The sequence below is a fragment of the Pogona vitticeps genome, chromosome 6 (assembly GCF_051106095.1).
Source record: "Pogona vitticeps strain Pit_001003342236 chromosome 6, PviZW2.1, whole genome shotgun sequence".
In the NCBI taxonomy this organism is placed as follows: Eukaryota; Metazoa; Chordata; class Lepidosauria; order Squamata; family Agamidae; genus Pogona; species Pogona vitticeps.
The window spans coordinates 50,530-65,418 of record NC_135788.1 but is presented as its reverse complement, the minus strand read 5'-3'; the positions used below and the strand labels follow the sequence as shown (position 1 = coordinate 65,418).

Below are 14,889 nucleotides of genomic sequence, written 5' to 3'. Positions count from 1 at the left end.
TCTAGATTTCGCTTTAGGTCATTCATCAAGGTGTCTATGTATGTCACAACATCTTGTGGGTCATCCTGGGTGACCTGCTCCCAATTTTGTTTGATCAAATCAAGGGGCCCTTTCACCCGTCTCCCAAATAGAAGTTCAAATGGACTAAACCCGGTACTGGCTTGTGGCACTGATCGATAAGCAAACAAAAGGGATTGCAGCTTCTGGTCCCAATTGTTTGGATTCTCTGCCAAGTAAGCCCTAATCATGCGCATTAGAGTCCCATTGAACTTCTCAGTTAACCCATTGCTTTCAGGATGATAAGCAGTGGTTTCCTTGTGCTTAATTCCACAGATCTGCCATAAGCGTTTCATGAGCTTTGATGTGAACGATGCTCCCAAATCTGTGATTATCTCTGAGGCAAATCCCATCCTGGACATATACCCCACCAAAGCATCGGCCACTGTGTTAGTCTCAATGTTAGTCAAGGGTATGGCTTCAGGATACCTTGTGGCATGGTCCACAATTGTTAGGATGAACCTGTTCCCCCTCTTTGTGGCCTTGGGCAAAGGTCCCACTATATCCACCCCTATGCATTTGAACGGAGTGTCAATCACAGGCAAAGGGCACAACTTTGCTTTGGTCCTGTCGCGGTTATTCCCCTGCCTTTGACACACATCACATTGTTTACAGAACTCCCTGATCTGCTTCCCTATGTCAGGCCAGTAGAAATTCTGTGTGATTCTCTGCTGTGTCTTGTTCACTCCTAAGTGTGCAGCAAACATGTCAGAGTGCCCCCTTTGTAAGATCATGGGGCGATACTTTTCAGGTACCACCAGCTGACTTCTGATCCCATCTCCCCCTTTTGAGATATTCCTCAGGGTTTCTCTATATAAAATCCCCTTTTTCTCCAGAAATCTCACTGGGGTCTCAGGTGTTAGCTGGGCGTCAGTCACCTGTTCAAAACACTTTTGGAGAGTGGCGTCTGCCTTTTGCTCCTGTCCAAATCTGCTGTCTGTGGTTAAGGTTTCCACCACAGCTTCTGAACTCCCCTCTGCTTCCGTCTCTGGCTCATCATTACCCCCCTGAACTGTCCCTGTGGTGGCTTGTGAGCGTGTAATCACTAGCACCCGTTTCACATGTTCAGCCAGGTCATTTCCCACGAGCACGGCTGCTGGCAGAGTCGATGAAATCGCTAGCCGCCAAACTCCCCTCCAGCCTTGAAAGTTGACAGGTACCTCTGCTACTGGCAGAGAGATTACCTGGCCCTCAATCCCTGCCACCTTCATGCTCTCATTTGGGATTATAAACTCCCTAGGGATGATATCTGGATGGCACAGGGTTACCTGGGAACAAGTGTCCCGCAGCCCCCTATACTGACGGTCAAGTATTCCTACGTCCACCCCTGCTGTCTCAAACAACTGAGAATCTGTTTTTATCAGCAAGCAGCGCTTTACCTCCAGTAGAGGACCATTTTCCTCAGCCTGATCAGCATAGGCAGCTGTCCCAGACTGAGTAGCCATGGCAACAGGCTCCCTCTGTGACACTGAGCCTTGCTCTTTCTGGACACAGAACACAGCTTTTGTCTTGGTCCCACTAGACTCCTGAGGCACCATTCCTTTTAGCTGCTTTAATTTCTGACACTCTGAGATTAGATGACCCTTTCCCTGACAGAAATAACATTTTCTAGTGTATTTTGATTCTCTCTCATCTTGTTTTGGTTTTCCCTCCAAAATCTGAGGTCTTTGTTTCATGTCTGAGGGCTTCCCTTCACCATGGGCCCCTCCCCCTTGCTGGCTTTTCCCTGGTCCCTGAGAGTACTTGCTGTAGGTTTCTTTGGGTTTACCTACAGATTTCCCCTCACCCAAGGGCTTTCTTATTTGGGAAATAAAATCTGCGATCTCTGCAGCTGCTGCCACAGATTTCGGTTTCCTTTCCCTCACCTGGAATTTCAATTCCCCATGCAGGACTGAATAGAACTGTTCCAGTGCTATCAAATCTTTAAGCTGCTCATAGGTCTCTGTCCCTTCCTGCGATAGCCATTTCTCAAGCAGCCTCACCAATTGGGCCCCCACTTGGGTAAAAGTCTGTTCTGGTTTCTTGGTGAGGGACCTGAATCTTTGTCTCAGCTGCTCTGCATTTATCCCATGTCTTGCAAACACCAGTTTTTTAAACTCTGCAAAATTTTTCATCAGTTCCTCAGGCATCTCGGCATAAACCTCAGCCAGGCTACCACTGATTAAAGACCGCATGATGGTCATCTTCTCAGTTTCCCTCACTGAGAAGTCCACAAACGCTCTTTCCACTAAGGAAAAGAACACCTCAGGACAATCTCCCTTGTGGTACACAGGGAATTTCTTCAGGTCAGCCTTAGACAATTGGCCTCCCTCAGAATCCCTATTATTATTATTGTTCTGGTTCATCAGTTCCAGTTTTCTTAATTCAAACGCCATTCTCTCTCTCTCCATTCTTTCTTCCCTCTCCATTCTCGCTCTCTCTAACCTTTCCTCCATTTCCCTCACCCTCAGTTCATGCTGTTGGACTAGGATCAATTTTCTGAGTTCTGGGTCCTGCTCTCCTGTGCTGTCACCTTGCACTGAGCCAAATTCATCCTCAGAACCTTGGTCAATCTGGGGGTCTTTCACTTCACTCATTTCTGTTACTTGGCTTCGAGTCAAGGGCATACCCCCCCTCAGAACAGGCTGCTTTAAAAAGTCAAGCCTCAAAATAAAACGACCACTTTTTTTCCTTTTTGCCTCAGAACCAGCTCTCCCTAGAGATTGCTGCTGTTCTTCAGCACTAAATTTGCAACAGTATCGAGTCAGAGCCTACCCCCCTCTGCTGGGCCTCTCAGCTGGCAAGCTAGCTCGCTGTTGCTACGCAGTTTTGCCTCAGCGTTTTCCCGCCAAAACTAGGCTGCCTCAGAGCACCTTAATCTAAGTCTCCCCAGTTGGCACGTTCTTCTACTAGCGCACCTCCCCGTGAGGTACACCTAGAAGATTACCTACGCGCCTCAGACTGTCCCTGACTAGACCCCCCTTGCTCTGGGCACACCTGCCAAGGCTTTGCTGGACCACTGGACAACTGGACCAGTCGTATCCCACACGCTGGACACCAATCAATGTGACAAACCCAGACCTACTGGGATCTATCACACAGTTACTAAGCTGCCACCAACCATTCCCTATAATAAGTCACACAGACCAGGGATGGATTTTTAAACAATAAAAGAATAAGGTTTATTTTAAATACAAACAGGGTAAATAAAACAATCAGGTGAATAAAATAAAGTAACGTGGCTTATTCTCACACACACAAGCATACAGTTTGGTTCACCTAGAACCTTTAACTTAAAGCACAGACCCTGAACCCATCAGTTCTGGCTAACCAACAGACTCCTGAACCTTTCAGGCTGGTACTCTGACACACAGTAGTACCCTGTCAGACACCCAGACTCCCACAACAGCTTCTTCTTCCCCAGCTGCTGCTTCGTCCCAACCCAGTGTCTCACAGTCTGTCTCAGCATCTCCTTTCACCACACAGGCATCACATATTTATACAGTACAGCCCCTCCTCCTGATGTCCCGCCTTCCACTCCCCATAGGATGGAACTTTCCCTCCAAACCCATGACAGACAGGTAACATCAGTGCTGTTATGTAACAGTCGGCAACTACATTGTCTGGGTTGTACAAGATATCCAAATCTTTTTGATATAATTCCTCTGTGTATTCTTGCCACCTCTTCTTGACGTCTTCTGCTTCTGTTAGGTCCCTCCCATTTTTGTCCTTTATCATGTCCATCTTTGAGCAAAATGTTCCTCTAATATCTCCAATTTTCCTGAACAGATCTCTGGTTTTTCCTTTTCTGTTATTTTCCTCTATTTCTTTGCATTGTTCATTTAAGAAGCATTAACAGAATGGAACCAATTACCCTGGTGATGAGTTTTCCTGCATTGGAGGCATTCAAGAGAAAAATAACAGAAAATGTTTGCTTGATATGCTAGCACAGACTAACAGGACTACCTCTTCAAAAAAAAAAAAAAAAACTACCACTAATCACAAGTGAGCCTGATCTTTTTTCACCTTCATTTATTGTTTGTTTTGTTTTCTAGCTGGCACAGCCTGTCTAGTCATTCCACACTCATTGCTTTTTTTTCAGTTTCTGGCATGTGTGATTATATCAGTCAAAAAGGGCAGTGGATTGGGTATCTTTGGGTGAGGTTGGCAGTGAGGCATATTTATTTACAAAATTATCCATTGACATAGCATAGAATTGTTATAACCACTTGTGAAATGATAATGTTTATCGTATAGTGTTATACTGGGAACATATAATTTTTTAAAAAATTGAGGAAAGATAAGATAAACTCACTGCTGTAGTGGCATGCTGCTCCCTGCCAAAGGATATGCCAATACAGCTGGAACATTTCCCTCGAGTGCCTCTTCTATTTTGCCTGAATATTTTTTTAAAAAATTATGCTTTTCCATTATGGTACTATGTCAGGTAAGGGCTGCTGTTTCAAGTGGTTATATTACTTTAGTGCTATGTCACTGCCTCCATCAGAAAAAAAAGCAGTGAAGAGGACAGTGTTAATGACAGAGAAGGGTGAGCAACCAATGATCTTAATAAGAATTGTAGTGATTTGAGAAGTGGTGTGGGCTTTTGCCCTGAAAACTGTCTGGGATAATTCAGCATAGTGTGTGAACAGCAATAACTATTTAATGGCCATAGAAAAAATAGAATCCATCAGAGTTAACTCAGGAGAGCCTCTCTGTCTAGTTGCACCCTTAGATTGTGTCAGCCACCAAGGAGTTGAAATGGAAAGGCAGAACGCACACAGAATGCCACTTCCTTGTCTATGGCCCATGGAAGATTCAGTGCCTCCTTCCCCTCAATATTAAAATGTCTGCAAGGACATACAACAGGCCTCTTAGTATGTGACGAGGTTGGGATGAGGTCCTGCCTCCTTGCAGTTTTCTCTGAAAAGCCCATCTGTCTGAGAGAGAGGCGAAGGGGGCATGTGGTAACTTACAGTCTGCTCCAAACACAAATATGTCCTCGGGCGTGCTGAAGTCAGTATGAAGGGAGGTTCCATTGCGCAAAGTCAGATCATCCCGTGGGTTGCCATTTATGTTCCCAAAGAGCCCCTGCAAGTGATTCTGGAACTTTTCTGGCAGCAAAACCGTCAAGCTCAGTGACCTTGCCTTCCACCTACTCACTTCCACACCAGCACCAGAGGAGAACATTACTGTGACATTCAGCCCAGGTGCAGTAGACAGGAAGAGACCTATGCAAGAGGTGAAAACGACAGGTAAGCATCTTGGTCAGGCACAGTAGTGTGTGTGTGTGTGTGTGTGTGGAGAGAACGGACCAAACCCTTGAGAGTCTTCAGTGAGGATGGGTTTGCCTCTCTATATGCCCTTTCCTTGGCAGCATCTGATGATCATGTGTGGGGAAAGCTCAGAGGCGGAGGCAAGACTCTCTGGTTAGCAGGAGCAACCATGGGCCATGCAATAATCTGCTGTTCCACAGTAGCTAAATCTGTTGCGAGCATCTTGATTTAAGGAGTCATCCTTACGTATTTCATATCAATGATTATCCTGCAAATTAGTCACAAAGTTGAAACTCCTAAGAACATAAGAAGAACCCTGCTGGATCAGGCCAAGGGCCCCTCTTGTCCAGCTTCTTGTATCTCACAGTGGCCCCACCAGATGCCTCTGGGAGTGCATGAGACAAGAAGATATCTGTCTCCTGATGTATTTGGCGGTCCCTTGCTTCGAAGCCTGGCTTGTAACCTGAAATGGACTTTTCGTCCAGGAATCTCTCCAAGCCCCTTTTAAAGGCAATTAGGCCAGATGCCATCACCACATCCTGTGGCAAAGTGTTCCACACACTAACAGCATGCTGGGTAAAATTTTCTTTTGTCTGTTCTCACTCTCCCAACACTCAATTGCAGTAGATGTCCCCTGGTTCTGGAATTGTGAGTGGGGGGGAGAGCTTTCTTCTATCCACTTGATCCATACCCTGCATACTGTAATTTTATACATCTCAATCACGTCCCCCCTCAGGCGCCTTTTCTCTAAAGCGTCCGAAACGCTGTAGCCTTTCCTCATGAGGGAGGTGCCCCAGCCCAGTCATTATCTGAGTCGCTCTCCTCTGCACCTTTTCCAGTTCCACGATGACTTTCTTGAGGTGTGGCAACCAGAACCAATATTCCATGTGTGGCCTTACCAGCATTTTGTACAATGGCAATATTATGTTGGCTGTTTTATTTCCAATCCCCCTTTTTAATGATACCTGGCATGGAATTAGGGGACATGGTGGACATGGAATTGGCCTTCCTCACTGCTGCTGCACACAGGGTGGTCACTTTCATCGAGCTGTCCATCAGCACACCAAGATCTCTTTCCTGATCCATCATAGACAGCTCAGAACCCATCAACTTGGCCACCTCACTGCTTATCCTTGTCTCCAGGTCATTGATGAACAGGTTGGAAAGCACCAGTCCCAGGACAGACTCAACCAATTCTCAACCCATAAGAGGACCTGCCCTCTTATCCCCTGACTGGAGAGTTTACTCAGCAGTCTTTGATGAGGGACCATGTCAAATGCCATCTGAAAATCCAGATAGACAAGATCCACTGGTTCGCCTACATCAACATGCCTGTTGACCTTTTCAAAGAATTCTAAAAAGTTTGTGAGTCAAGACTTACCCTTACGGAAGCCATGCTGATTTTCCCTCAGCAAGGCTTGCTCTTCTATGTGTTTTAAGACTTTATCTTGGAGGACATTTCCACCATCTTCCCTGGAAGAAATGTTTGGCTAACATGCCTGTAGTTTTCCAGGTCCCCCCTCCTTCCCCTTTTAAAGATGGTGTGACATGTGCTATCTTCCAATCCTCTGGCACTGTGGCTGTTTTAAGGGACAAGTTGTATATTTTAGTTAAGAGCTCAGCAACTTCATTCCTCAGTTCCTTAATAACTTTTGGGTGGATGCCATCTGGGCCCGGTGACTTATTGAACTTCAATTTATCGATTAGGTCTAAAACATCCTCTCTTCTAACCTGTATCTGATTTAATTCATTAGTCAGGAGGGACCATTCGGGCAGCAGATTCTGCCTAAGATCTTCTGTCGTGAGATGTGAAGAACTCATTTAACTCCAGACAAGGACTAGATTTGGAGAGCCCTTCTCAGCCCTTCTTGATTAACTACACAATTTGCCTTCTTTCTCTTTTGAGATAGATAACAGCCTTTATAGTTTTCTAATACCCTAACATCCCAACCAGGTGCAGATTTGTTGAGCAGTTATAGCCACCGGATGCAACAGGATGATTTTCTTGGTCGTTTCACCAAAGGCTTCAGTGTACGTTCCAGAAGCTGAAGGTGCCTTTTGTCAAAATGCTGCAGCTATCAGAGGTTTCAGTCAACACCATTCATAAGAATATAATATTTCTCAAATCACGTTAAGCCACCCCCTCCCCCAGAATCTCAGTTCCCAACTTAATTATGTCTCCTTCAGAATTAAGAACTGACAGATGCTAAGGAGACAAGATACTGGAAGTGGGAGACTAGTGAGATGAGGGCTTGGTCTAACCTCTGCACATTCCTTGCCTCCAGAGACCAGTGTCATGAAAGGAAAAGAGGCACAGCTGGAACTGGCTGTAGGGGATAGCAGCCCAACCCAGCAGGACCTTATCCCTGGTGGGTTAATCCCCCAGGAGGAGCACCATCTGGGTGCTGGCATTACACAATGTAATGCCAGGCACAGAGAGGGATCCTGGACCTGCAGGCAGAAGGCAGGGTGAAATGTCCAGAAACTTTGGGAAGCCAAGGGACAGGAGGAGGCTGACCTGTGTTGGGGGGGGGTGAGAGGAGAAGGAGAGTGTGGAGTGATACTCTTGAATGATGATTTCATCTTTGCCATGCCAGGAACCCTGCTTGCCAAGCTCAAGTCAACTGTATGCCAGAGCAGGAAACCCTGAGGACTGGCAAGGAAAGGGAGAGGGGCCTGCTGCTGGTCTTCAACCAAGAATACCAGGGCCCCATTTCCACCCAACTACCACATCAGTTCCAGTGCCTTCAACAGCTCCAGAAGTCTCTTTGTGTCCACAAAGAAACCTCTGCTGGACTGCAAGGTCCTACAGGCAGGCAGGGTTAAAGACAGTCCTCCACACCTGCTGCTAGGGAAAGGAGGGCTCAAAAGGATACTGGGGTGTGTGTGTGTGGAAGTGAGCCAAGCTTCTTTGGGACCTGGACCCCTAGTGACTGAGGTTTAACACAGGGACCTCTCTTGTCAATCGAGTGCTAACTGCACTCATTAGCCAGCCTACTGGCAGGTCAAAGTGCATGAAGTCTCTTGCTGACCCACTTGGGTAAAATGATGTCCACTTTTTCAGAGATCTCTACAGGTTAAAGGGCTTAGTTGAACCTTATCGTGCAGTGGTTAAACTACTGCAGAGAAGACTCTGCTTAAGACCTGGTAGATAGCCTTTGATTCGTATTCCTGCAGTGAGCAGTGGGTTGGACTCGATTGGCCTCAGAGGCCCCTTCCAACACCATGATTCTATGATTTTTATGATTGTATGACTTTAGTTTGATCCTGGGCTCAGGTAAGCTGGCTCAAGGTTGACTCAATTTTCCATCCTTCTGAAATTAGTAAATTAAGTACCCAGCTTCCTGAGGGGGCAATGCGTAGGCTGCATTATTAAATTATAAACTGCCTAGAGAGAGCTTTAAGCACCATATAAGTAGTGCCCTTTGCTATGGGTAAGACTTGTTTACAATGTGACAATGAGAATTTTAGCACCATAAAGACTTAAGATGTTTTATTTGGCCAAAGTTTTAGCTGGCCACAGGTCACTTCATCAGATGCAGGAGTCATCGTGATTAAGAAAGGGAAAATAATCTAGAGAAAAGACATGGAAACCTCTCCACAACCCTGCCCACAGCTGCCCACGCTCCACACACTCCCTAACCCATGCACTTTTTTCCTACCCAGACCATGATGCAGTAGGATTATGGCCTCTGCCTTTCACTTTCTGAGCATTTGGCTGCTTCCCCCAGCTGAGGTGGAGCCTCCTAGTTTGGTTACTTGCCTTTTGCTTTTACATTTACTCAGAGAGTTCTGAAAGGGTCTCTTTCAATCTCACCTTTCAAGTCCATCCAGGTTTGTTCAGAAAAGTTGAGAGTCTTGTGATTCAACAGGACCTCTAAGGAGCCAGAGTGTTCTGGAATACGTATCTCAATCACATCTGAATCATTCTCCTGCATTGCAATGGCAGAGAAGCCTGTCACTGGGGCTTCTGTTCCTACCAGGTAATTTTAAAACAGAATCAGAATGGCTTATCAGGCCCCTGGGGACTGAAGGTAAAATTTATATTGCATTTATTATACCCTACACTTCTACATTGCATTTAATATACCCTAATCCATAGCCCCCACCCCACCCCCTGCAAAGAGCTTACAATGACAAACCAATGGTTACAAAATGTGGAAATTTTAAAACTCTGGAAGCTTGGCACCTACAGAGGACTGGGAAGAAATCCCTTTTGACTCACCTACTCAGAGAATATGGGTCGTTCCAATTCAACCCTGAAAAAGCTCTGTTCCTTATTAGAGCAGGGCAGGGCAGGGCAGGGCAGCCAGGAGGAGAAGGAGCTGAAGCCCAGCCATCTTCATAGATAAGAGGGTTCATGGGACACATACAGAGGACACCTGGTCCCTGGTCCCTTTTGTGAATTTAGAGCTTTAGAAATCAAACATTCCACCTGCATTTAACTTGTGAGACGATAGCCTCATTCAACCTTCTGAAGGGCTGGTACATGAAAGGTTTTGCTTTGATCCAAAAGGGAGTCTTCCTGGAGTGAAGAAGGCTTTGACAGAAGAAGGAGCTGCACTTAAAACAGGGTGGGTGTCCCTTTATTGCAGATTTCTAAAGAAGGGTTAAGTGGCTGCTATCAAGGAGACTTAATGGCAGTGGCTTTGTCCTGCCTCGGGCTGGGAATGGACCTGAACATCTTCTGTCTCCTCTCAGCTCTGATCTCAGACCCTCTCCTTCACTGACTGCAAGCAGGTTCTCCTCAGACATGGGATGTAGGAAAGCAGATCAGTTTGGGGAGGGAGAGGCTATTGGAGAGAGAAAAAAGCCTTCCAGAAAAGGCCACAAAAGCAACCCCAAACCTCACCTTCCTTTCCACTCAGCAGCTTGACAAGCTGAGTTCTCCCTTGAATCCTTAACCATGTCAGGTCCGACTCCACCAGGGTATATTCTCCAAGGCCTTTGAAGGTGAAATTCATGCCATCAAAAGTAATAAAGTGAGGATCTCCAAAAGCTGAAGCTGAGAAACAAACACAGGGATGGAATTTAAATTATGGTTCTTGCTGATTATTGGGAATGTAATGTGAAAACTGCAAGTGCTCTGTGAATGAGGACCCACGTAGATCACCCTGAGTCTGTTTCTCAAAGGACTGTACACACAGCCACCTTGGATTGTTTTTCCTTTCAACCCATGCATCAAATATTGTATCTGCTAAGAACAGACCATATCAGATCTGTCCTGTTGAATGTCATCTACTAGAAAACCACCACAGGAACAGGTGAAACCTGTCCCATCCTACAGCATCAGGCTTCAAGGGGAGCCCTATTTTGAGTTTTGCCCTCCAGATAACCCCAGTTTCTCTGTAAATTACAGCCACACTCTTCTTTTGGATCTTCTATAAAACAACACATACTGTATATAGTAACCCTGTCATTTTAATGAACTAATTAATCAGGCTCTCTGCCTAACAGGTGCTCAGAGCAATTTTATTTCAGAATGAACTTTCATAGATCATGTCAGAGTATAGAAATTTTATAAGCCTGAACCTGTATATGTGTTTCATTAACGAGCTGTCATTGTGCACAGATGTGAGAGTGCTGAATCACTCTGGACATGATGTAATGACTTGAAACCAGGAGAAGACCAGGTGCAAAGCATGAAGTCATCTGTTTTCTGATTGGACAAAATATGCCATGTAAATGTATATAAGTGGACTGTGTGTTTGCTTCTTTCTCTTCCTCCACTATCATTTGCTGCCACGCATGCTGTCCGTTTGTATAAAGAGTTCCTGCTGTGCTGTTAAGATACCTGCCTGTATATAACTGTAAATATGTGTAAATACAACTGTCTTGTAACAAAGAAGAACTTGTAAGTGTCTTCAATAACTCTGCGTATTTCTACTGTTGCCAAAAACCCTAACAGATCACAACATACTGCTTACAGATTTGGGATGCAATCCATGAAGGCTTACACTGAAGTAGGTCTGAAATAATCTTTAAGGTGTGAGTGCTGTTCTGTTTTTAATTTTTGTTATACCTGCCTTATTACAATAGCACCTTCATACCCTCACTTCCTGCAAAGCTGATAATTTCCAACTACATCAGCCACATAGGACTAGCCTTCTTGCATGCTGAAATGTTCCACTGAAGTTCTGGGCCTGTGAATTCATCAGCTAAGAGGCTGTGTTCAAATTGAAAATGTCCTGTAACTCAGTAAAATTTTAAGACTTGGTTTGGTTTTAGAAAGTTGATTGCCATCACACTGTCTCTCACAAATTAATTGATTGACGTTTTTATGCCTTTCACGAGTCCTTTGGGGGAAAAAAACCAGGCAATGCTTATTACATCGTTACAAACTGAGCTCCAGAAAATCATCCAGACATCTGTCAGTTTTGGAACAGTACCACCAAAGCCAGGGGGAAACATACCAGCTCTGGGAGGGCGGTATCTCCTGCAGCCGCTTGAGGGACGGTGCTTGAAGTAGATGGAGCAGTTGTCAGACCATAAGCAGCAGTAGTAAAAGCTGAGGACATCATAGATCCAGTGGGAGAAGCCAGGGACCCTAGGGGGCTTTTTGTAAGGAGGAGCTCCCCAGTCATGGCCCCGATCTGGGGTGCTGCCCCCAATGGAGTCCCCTGTGAGGACCTGGGTTCCTGCAGCATCATAGCAGCACTGTTGCCCCGCAGCATATTGTGGGCTGGTTGGAGACAAAGAAAGGAGAGCAGCTTGTTGTAACCCTGTAGAAGCCACAGGTCCTTGCAAAGGAAGTCACTGGCCATGATCATGGGCCGAACACTGCCTCACCTGGCTTGAACACTTCTCACACAGTGCACGGCGCCCTGGTGGTAGGTGCATACACTTCCCTTTTCTATGTCACACCCATAGTCTGTCTAAAAGAGAAGGGGAACATGTTAGGGAATGCCAGCTGAGTTCTGCTTTGATCCTAACCTGCGTTCGATGACAAACTTTACTCATAAATCTAAAACATTTGTGTTTGACCTTTCAGCAAAGGGTGTGTGAAATACACCAAAGGTGTTTGTAAGCGATGCCAGGCAGTGTAGGAAGAGGAAAAAACTACATCTCAGGGCCACTAAAAATCCGGGTGAGCAGGAAAATTTTAATGTGAGGTTAGGTATATAGTTTTATATATGCCTACAATCAAACTTATTTCTAGTTAAGCAAGCCTAGAACTTGAGCCTAAAGAGTGTTCAGTTTGACGGCGGGCACCCTAGTAAGAAACGGGAGGTTTGGAGGGATTGCACTAGGTCACATGTGTCAAGGCCTGCAGGCCAAATCCAACCCACCGGGCCATTTCCTGTGGCCCTCGCCATGTTGCCTGCTATTGTGCAGTATACAATACGCAGGCGCTTGCTTGGTCACTCATAATGCTCCAGAAGGATGCTGGGAATCCACCCAGTGGGACTTCTAGCATTCCAAGCAGCAAAGAGTCAGAAAGTGGTAACTGAATGAGGAGGATTATATTTAATATGATAAAGGACAGATACATTTATATAGTCTTACAGATACAAGAGGCCCTTTAAGGGCAACCTAATGCCAATGCAGCCCAAGAAGAAACTCAGGTTTACACCTCTGCACTAGGTGGTTCTCCAGAGACCATGACGCTAGGTCATGTAGAACACTGGTTCTTAACCTTGGGTTACTCAGGAGTTTTGGACTGCAACTCCCAGAAGCCTTCACCACCAGCTGTTCTGACTGGGGTTTCTGGGAGTTGCAGTTCAAAAGCATCCGAGTAACAAAGGTTAAGAACCACTGAGGTAGAACATTGCAATTAAAACCACATTGATCTGCCCACAAAGAGGTGGTCAGCAAAGTTATTTGCGCCCTCTCAAGCAATCCATACACCCAAAATATTGAAGTTGACAGTGTTTCCATTGGATTCTGTCTATCTAAAGAGACTGAAGTCTTCAAAAGCATGGAAAGTGCCAGCATGAGAAGGACTATAGCTAAGCTATGGCTGCTTCCCATTCCCACCTGAGTGTTAGGTTACCCAGAATTTTTTTTTTCCAAGAAGAATGCTTGGGTGGATCTCAGCCTAGCTAAGCCGGAAAGCCGCCTAATTTAAGTATTTCTCCCAGGACCATCACTTTGAAGTATTGCAAGGTATCTACAAGGAAGGCAGAACTCCAAGAATGGAGAATGATGGTATTTATAGTCCAGAAAATACAAAATGCCCATACCTACCTACAGGTACTGTCCTCCTTGCATATCTTCTTTCTTGAGAATAGGAATGTACATTGAATGTTTCCAGTTTGTGGACTCTTTGATTTGTTCTTTATATCTGTTGGCGTGTTCTGGCTATTCTTCCCATACCTGCATTCATTTCAGCAACAGTGTGCTCTCTTTTGTTAATCTTAAATTGTCTTTTTTATTGTTAAAATGATTAGAATCTTTTTGCTGCCCCACAAGTATGAAGGTTTGTAGTGGCTGAAAAGGGAGCACAATGCTCTCCCTGTTCTGCGGCCTCTGAATGCAGCTGCTGTGTCTCTGAGAAGGCACCTCTCATGGCTTCCCCCAGATCAAGGTCTGACGAGACGCCTCCAAACTTGCTCCCAACCTTTCCTCAGCAACTGTCTCATAGGGTGTCCCTCCCACCCAGACCATCCTCTGGTCAAACACCAATGGCTTACATGAAATCGGCCTGTGTCAGCCCGGGCTTGTGCCAAAGTGCAGGGGCAATCTTCAATCTCGTCCAAAAAGTTTGGCTGGTCTCTCTCTCTGGCATCCCACTGGTGACACTTTTCTGTGGCCCATGCAGCTGAATCCCTCCGGAAGTCATCACCCAAGTGCCAAGCCAGGGCATGCTCCGTGCTCCAAATGGCTGCCACATTGCTGGGGGTGTGGAACAGAACAGAACCAGCCATTGCAGAGGCAGACAGACAAAGGAATGCTTGGAGGCTGCCAAGGAACAGGCACTACATGATGACAGGTCTGACAAGAACCTGAGTAGAATTGTTAATACAGTTTTGTAAAACCATATGTAAGAACTTATAAATGCTGTAACTATTTGTAAGGATCACTGTAAAGAAATACTGTAAAATACTGATTTAGACAGCTGTGAAAGAACAAGATATGTAGTAAAACTTGCAACAGCTGTGTAAAGAAACCAACAATTGGCTGAAGGTGGAATAAAGCCAGCAGTTCCAGCACTCTACCTTGTGGCGTGGGTCAGAGGAGTGAGGAGGAATGCTGTCAGACAGATTTAACAAGGACAAAGATTTACTGGACTGATTTATGGATTGAAGCTCTTGATATTGCTGTGTATGACCAAAGGACTGAAAAAGGACTATGCTGTATGTATGAAACTTGCTGCAAACTTGATTTCAATATAATCTTTCTATAATCAACATTGTCTCTTTTCTTGATAACTCACTGAGCAACTTCGTTCTCTGGGAAAACTACTAGTTGGCACCCCTGGCATGCTACCAACGCTGTCACATGACTGACGTTGAGTCCTGTCAAGAGCCATTTCCGCTGGTTCAGGTTATGTCGTTTCCAGATTGGAAGTGGCACCTCTACTGAATGTTGGCATAGATTCCTTCAGGGTGACTCTGCTCAGGTTAAGTCTGGGGGA

The 14,889-nt window shown here is 45.5% G+C and overlaps 1 protein-coding gene across 3 annotated transcripts in view; it reads right to left on the bottom strand.

The window, feature by feature from the left end:
- Nucleotides 1-14,889, bottom strand: part of SUSD2 (sushi domain containing 2) — a 43,586-nt gene that overhangs the window by 12,438 nt on the left and 16,259 nt on the right. Inside the window, exons 6-11 of one of the 3 annotated variants that reach the window (XM_078378194.1) lie at nucleotides 13,946-14,147; nucleotides 12,102-12,187; nucleotides 11,726-11,994; nucleotides 10,165-10,317; nucleotides 9,130-9,288; nucleotides 5,013-5,267 (exon numbers count right to left, since the gene is read on the bottom strand). In XM_078378194.1, the coding sequence (XP_078234320.1) occupies nucleotides 5,013-5,267; nucleotides 9,130-9,288; nucleotides 10,165-10,317; nucleotides 11,726-11,994; nucleotides 12,102-12,187; nucleotides 13,946-14,147 (1,124 nt within the window). The remainder of the gene's footprint in view (nucleotides 1-5,012; nucleotides 5,268-9,129; nucleotides 9,289-10,164; nucleotides 10,318-11,725; nucleotides 11,995-12,101; nucleotides 12,188-13,945; nucleotides 14,148-14,889) is intronic. The other 2 variants (XM_078378196.1, XM_078378195.1) reach the window with 2 other exon arrangements.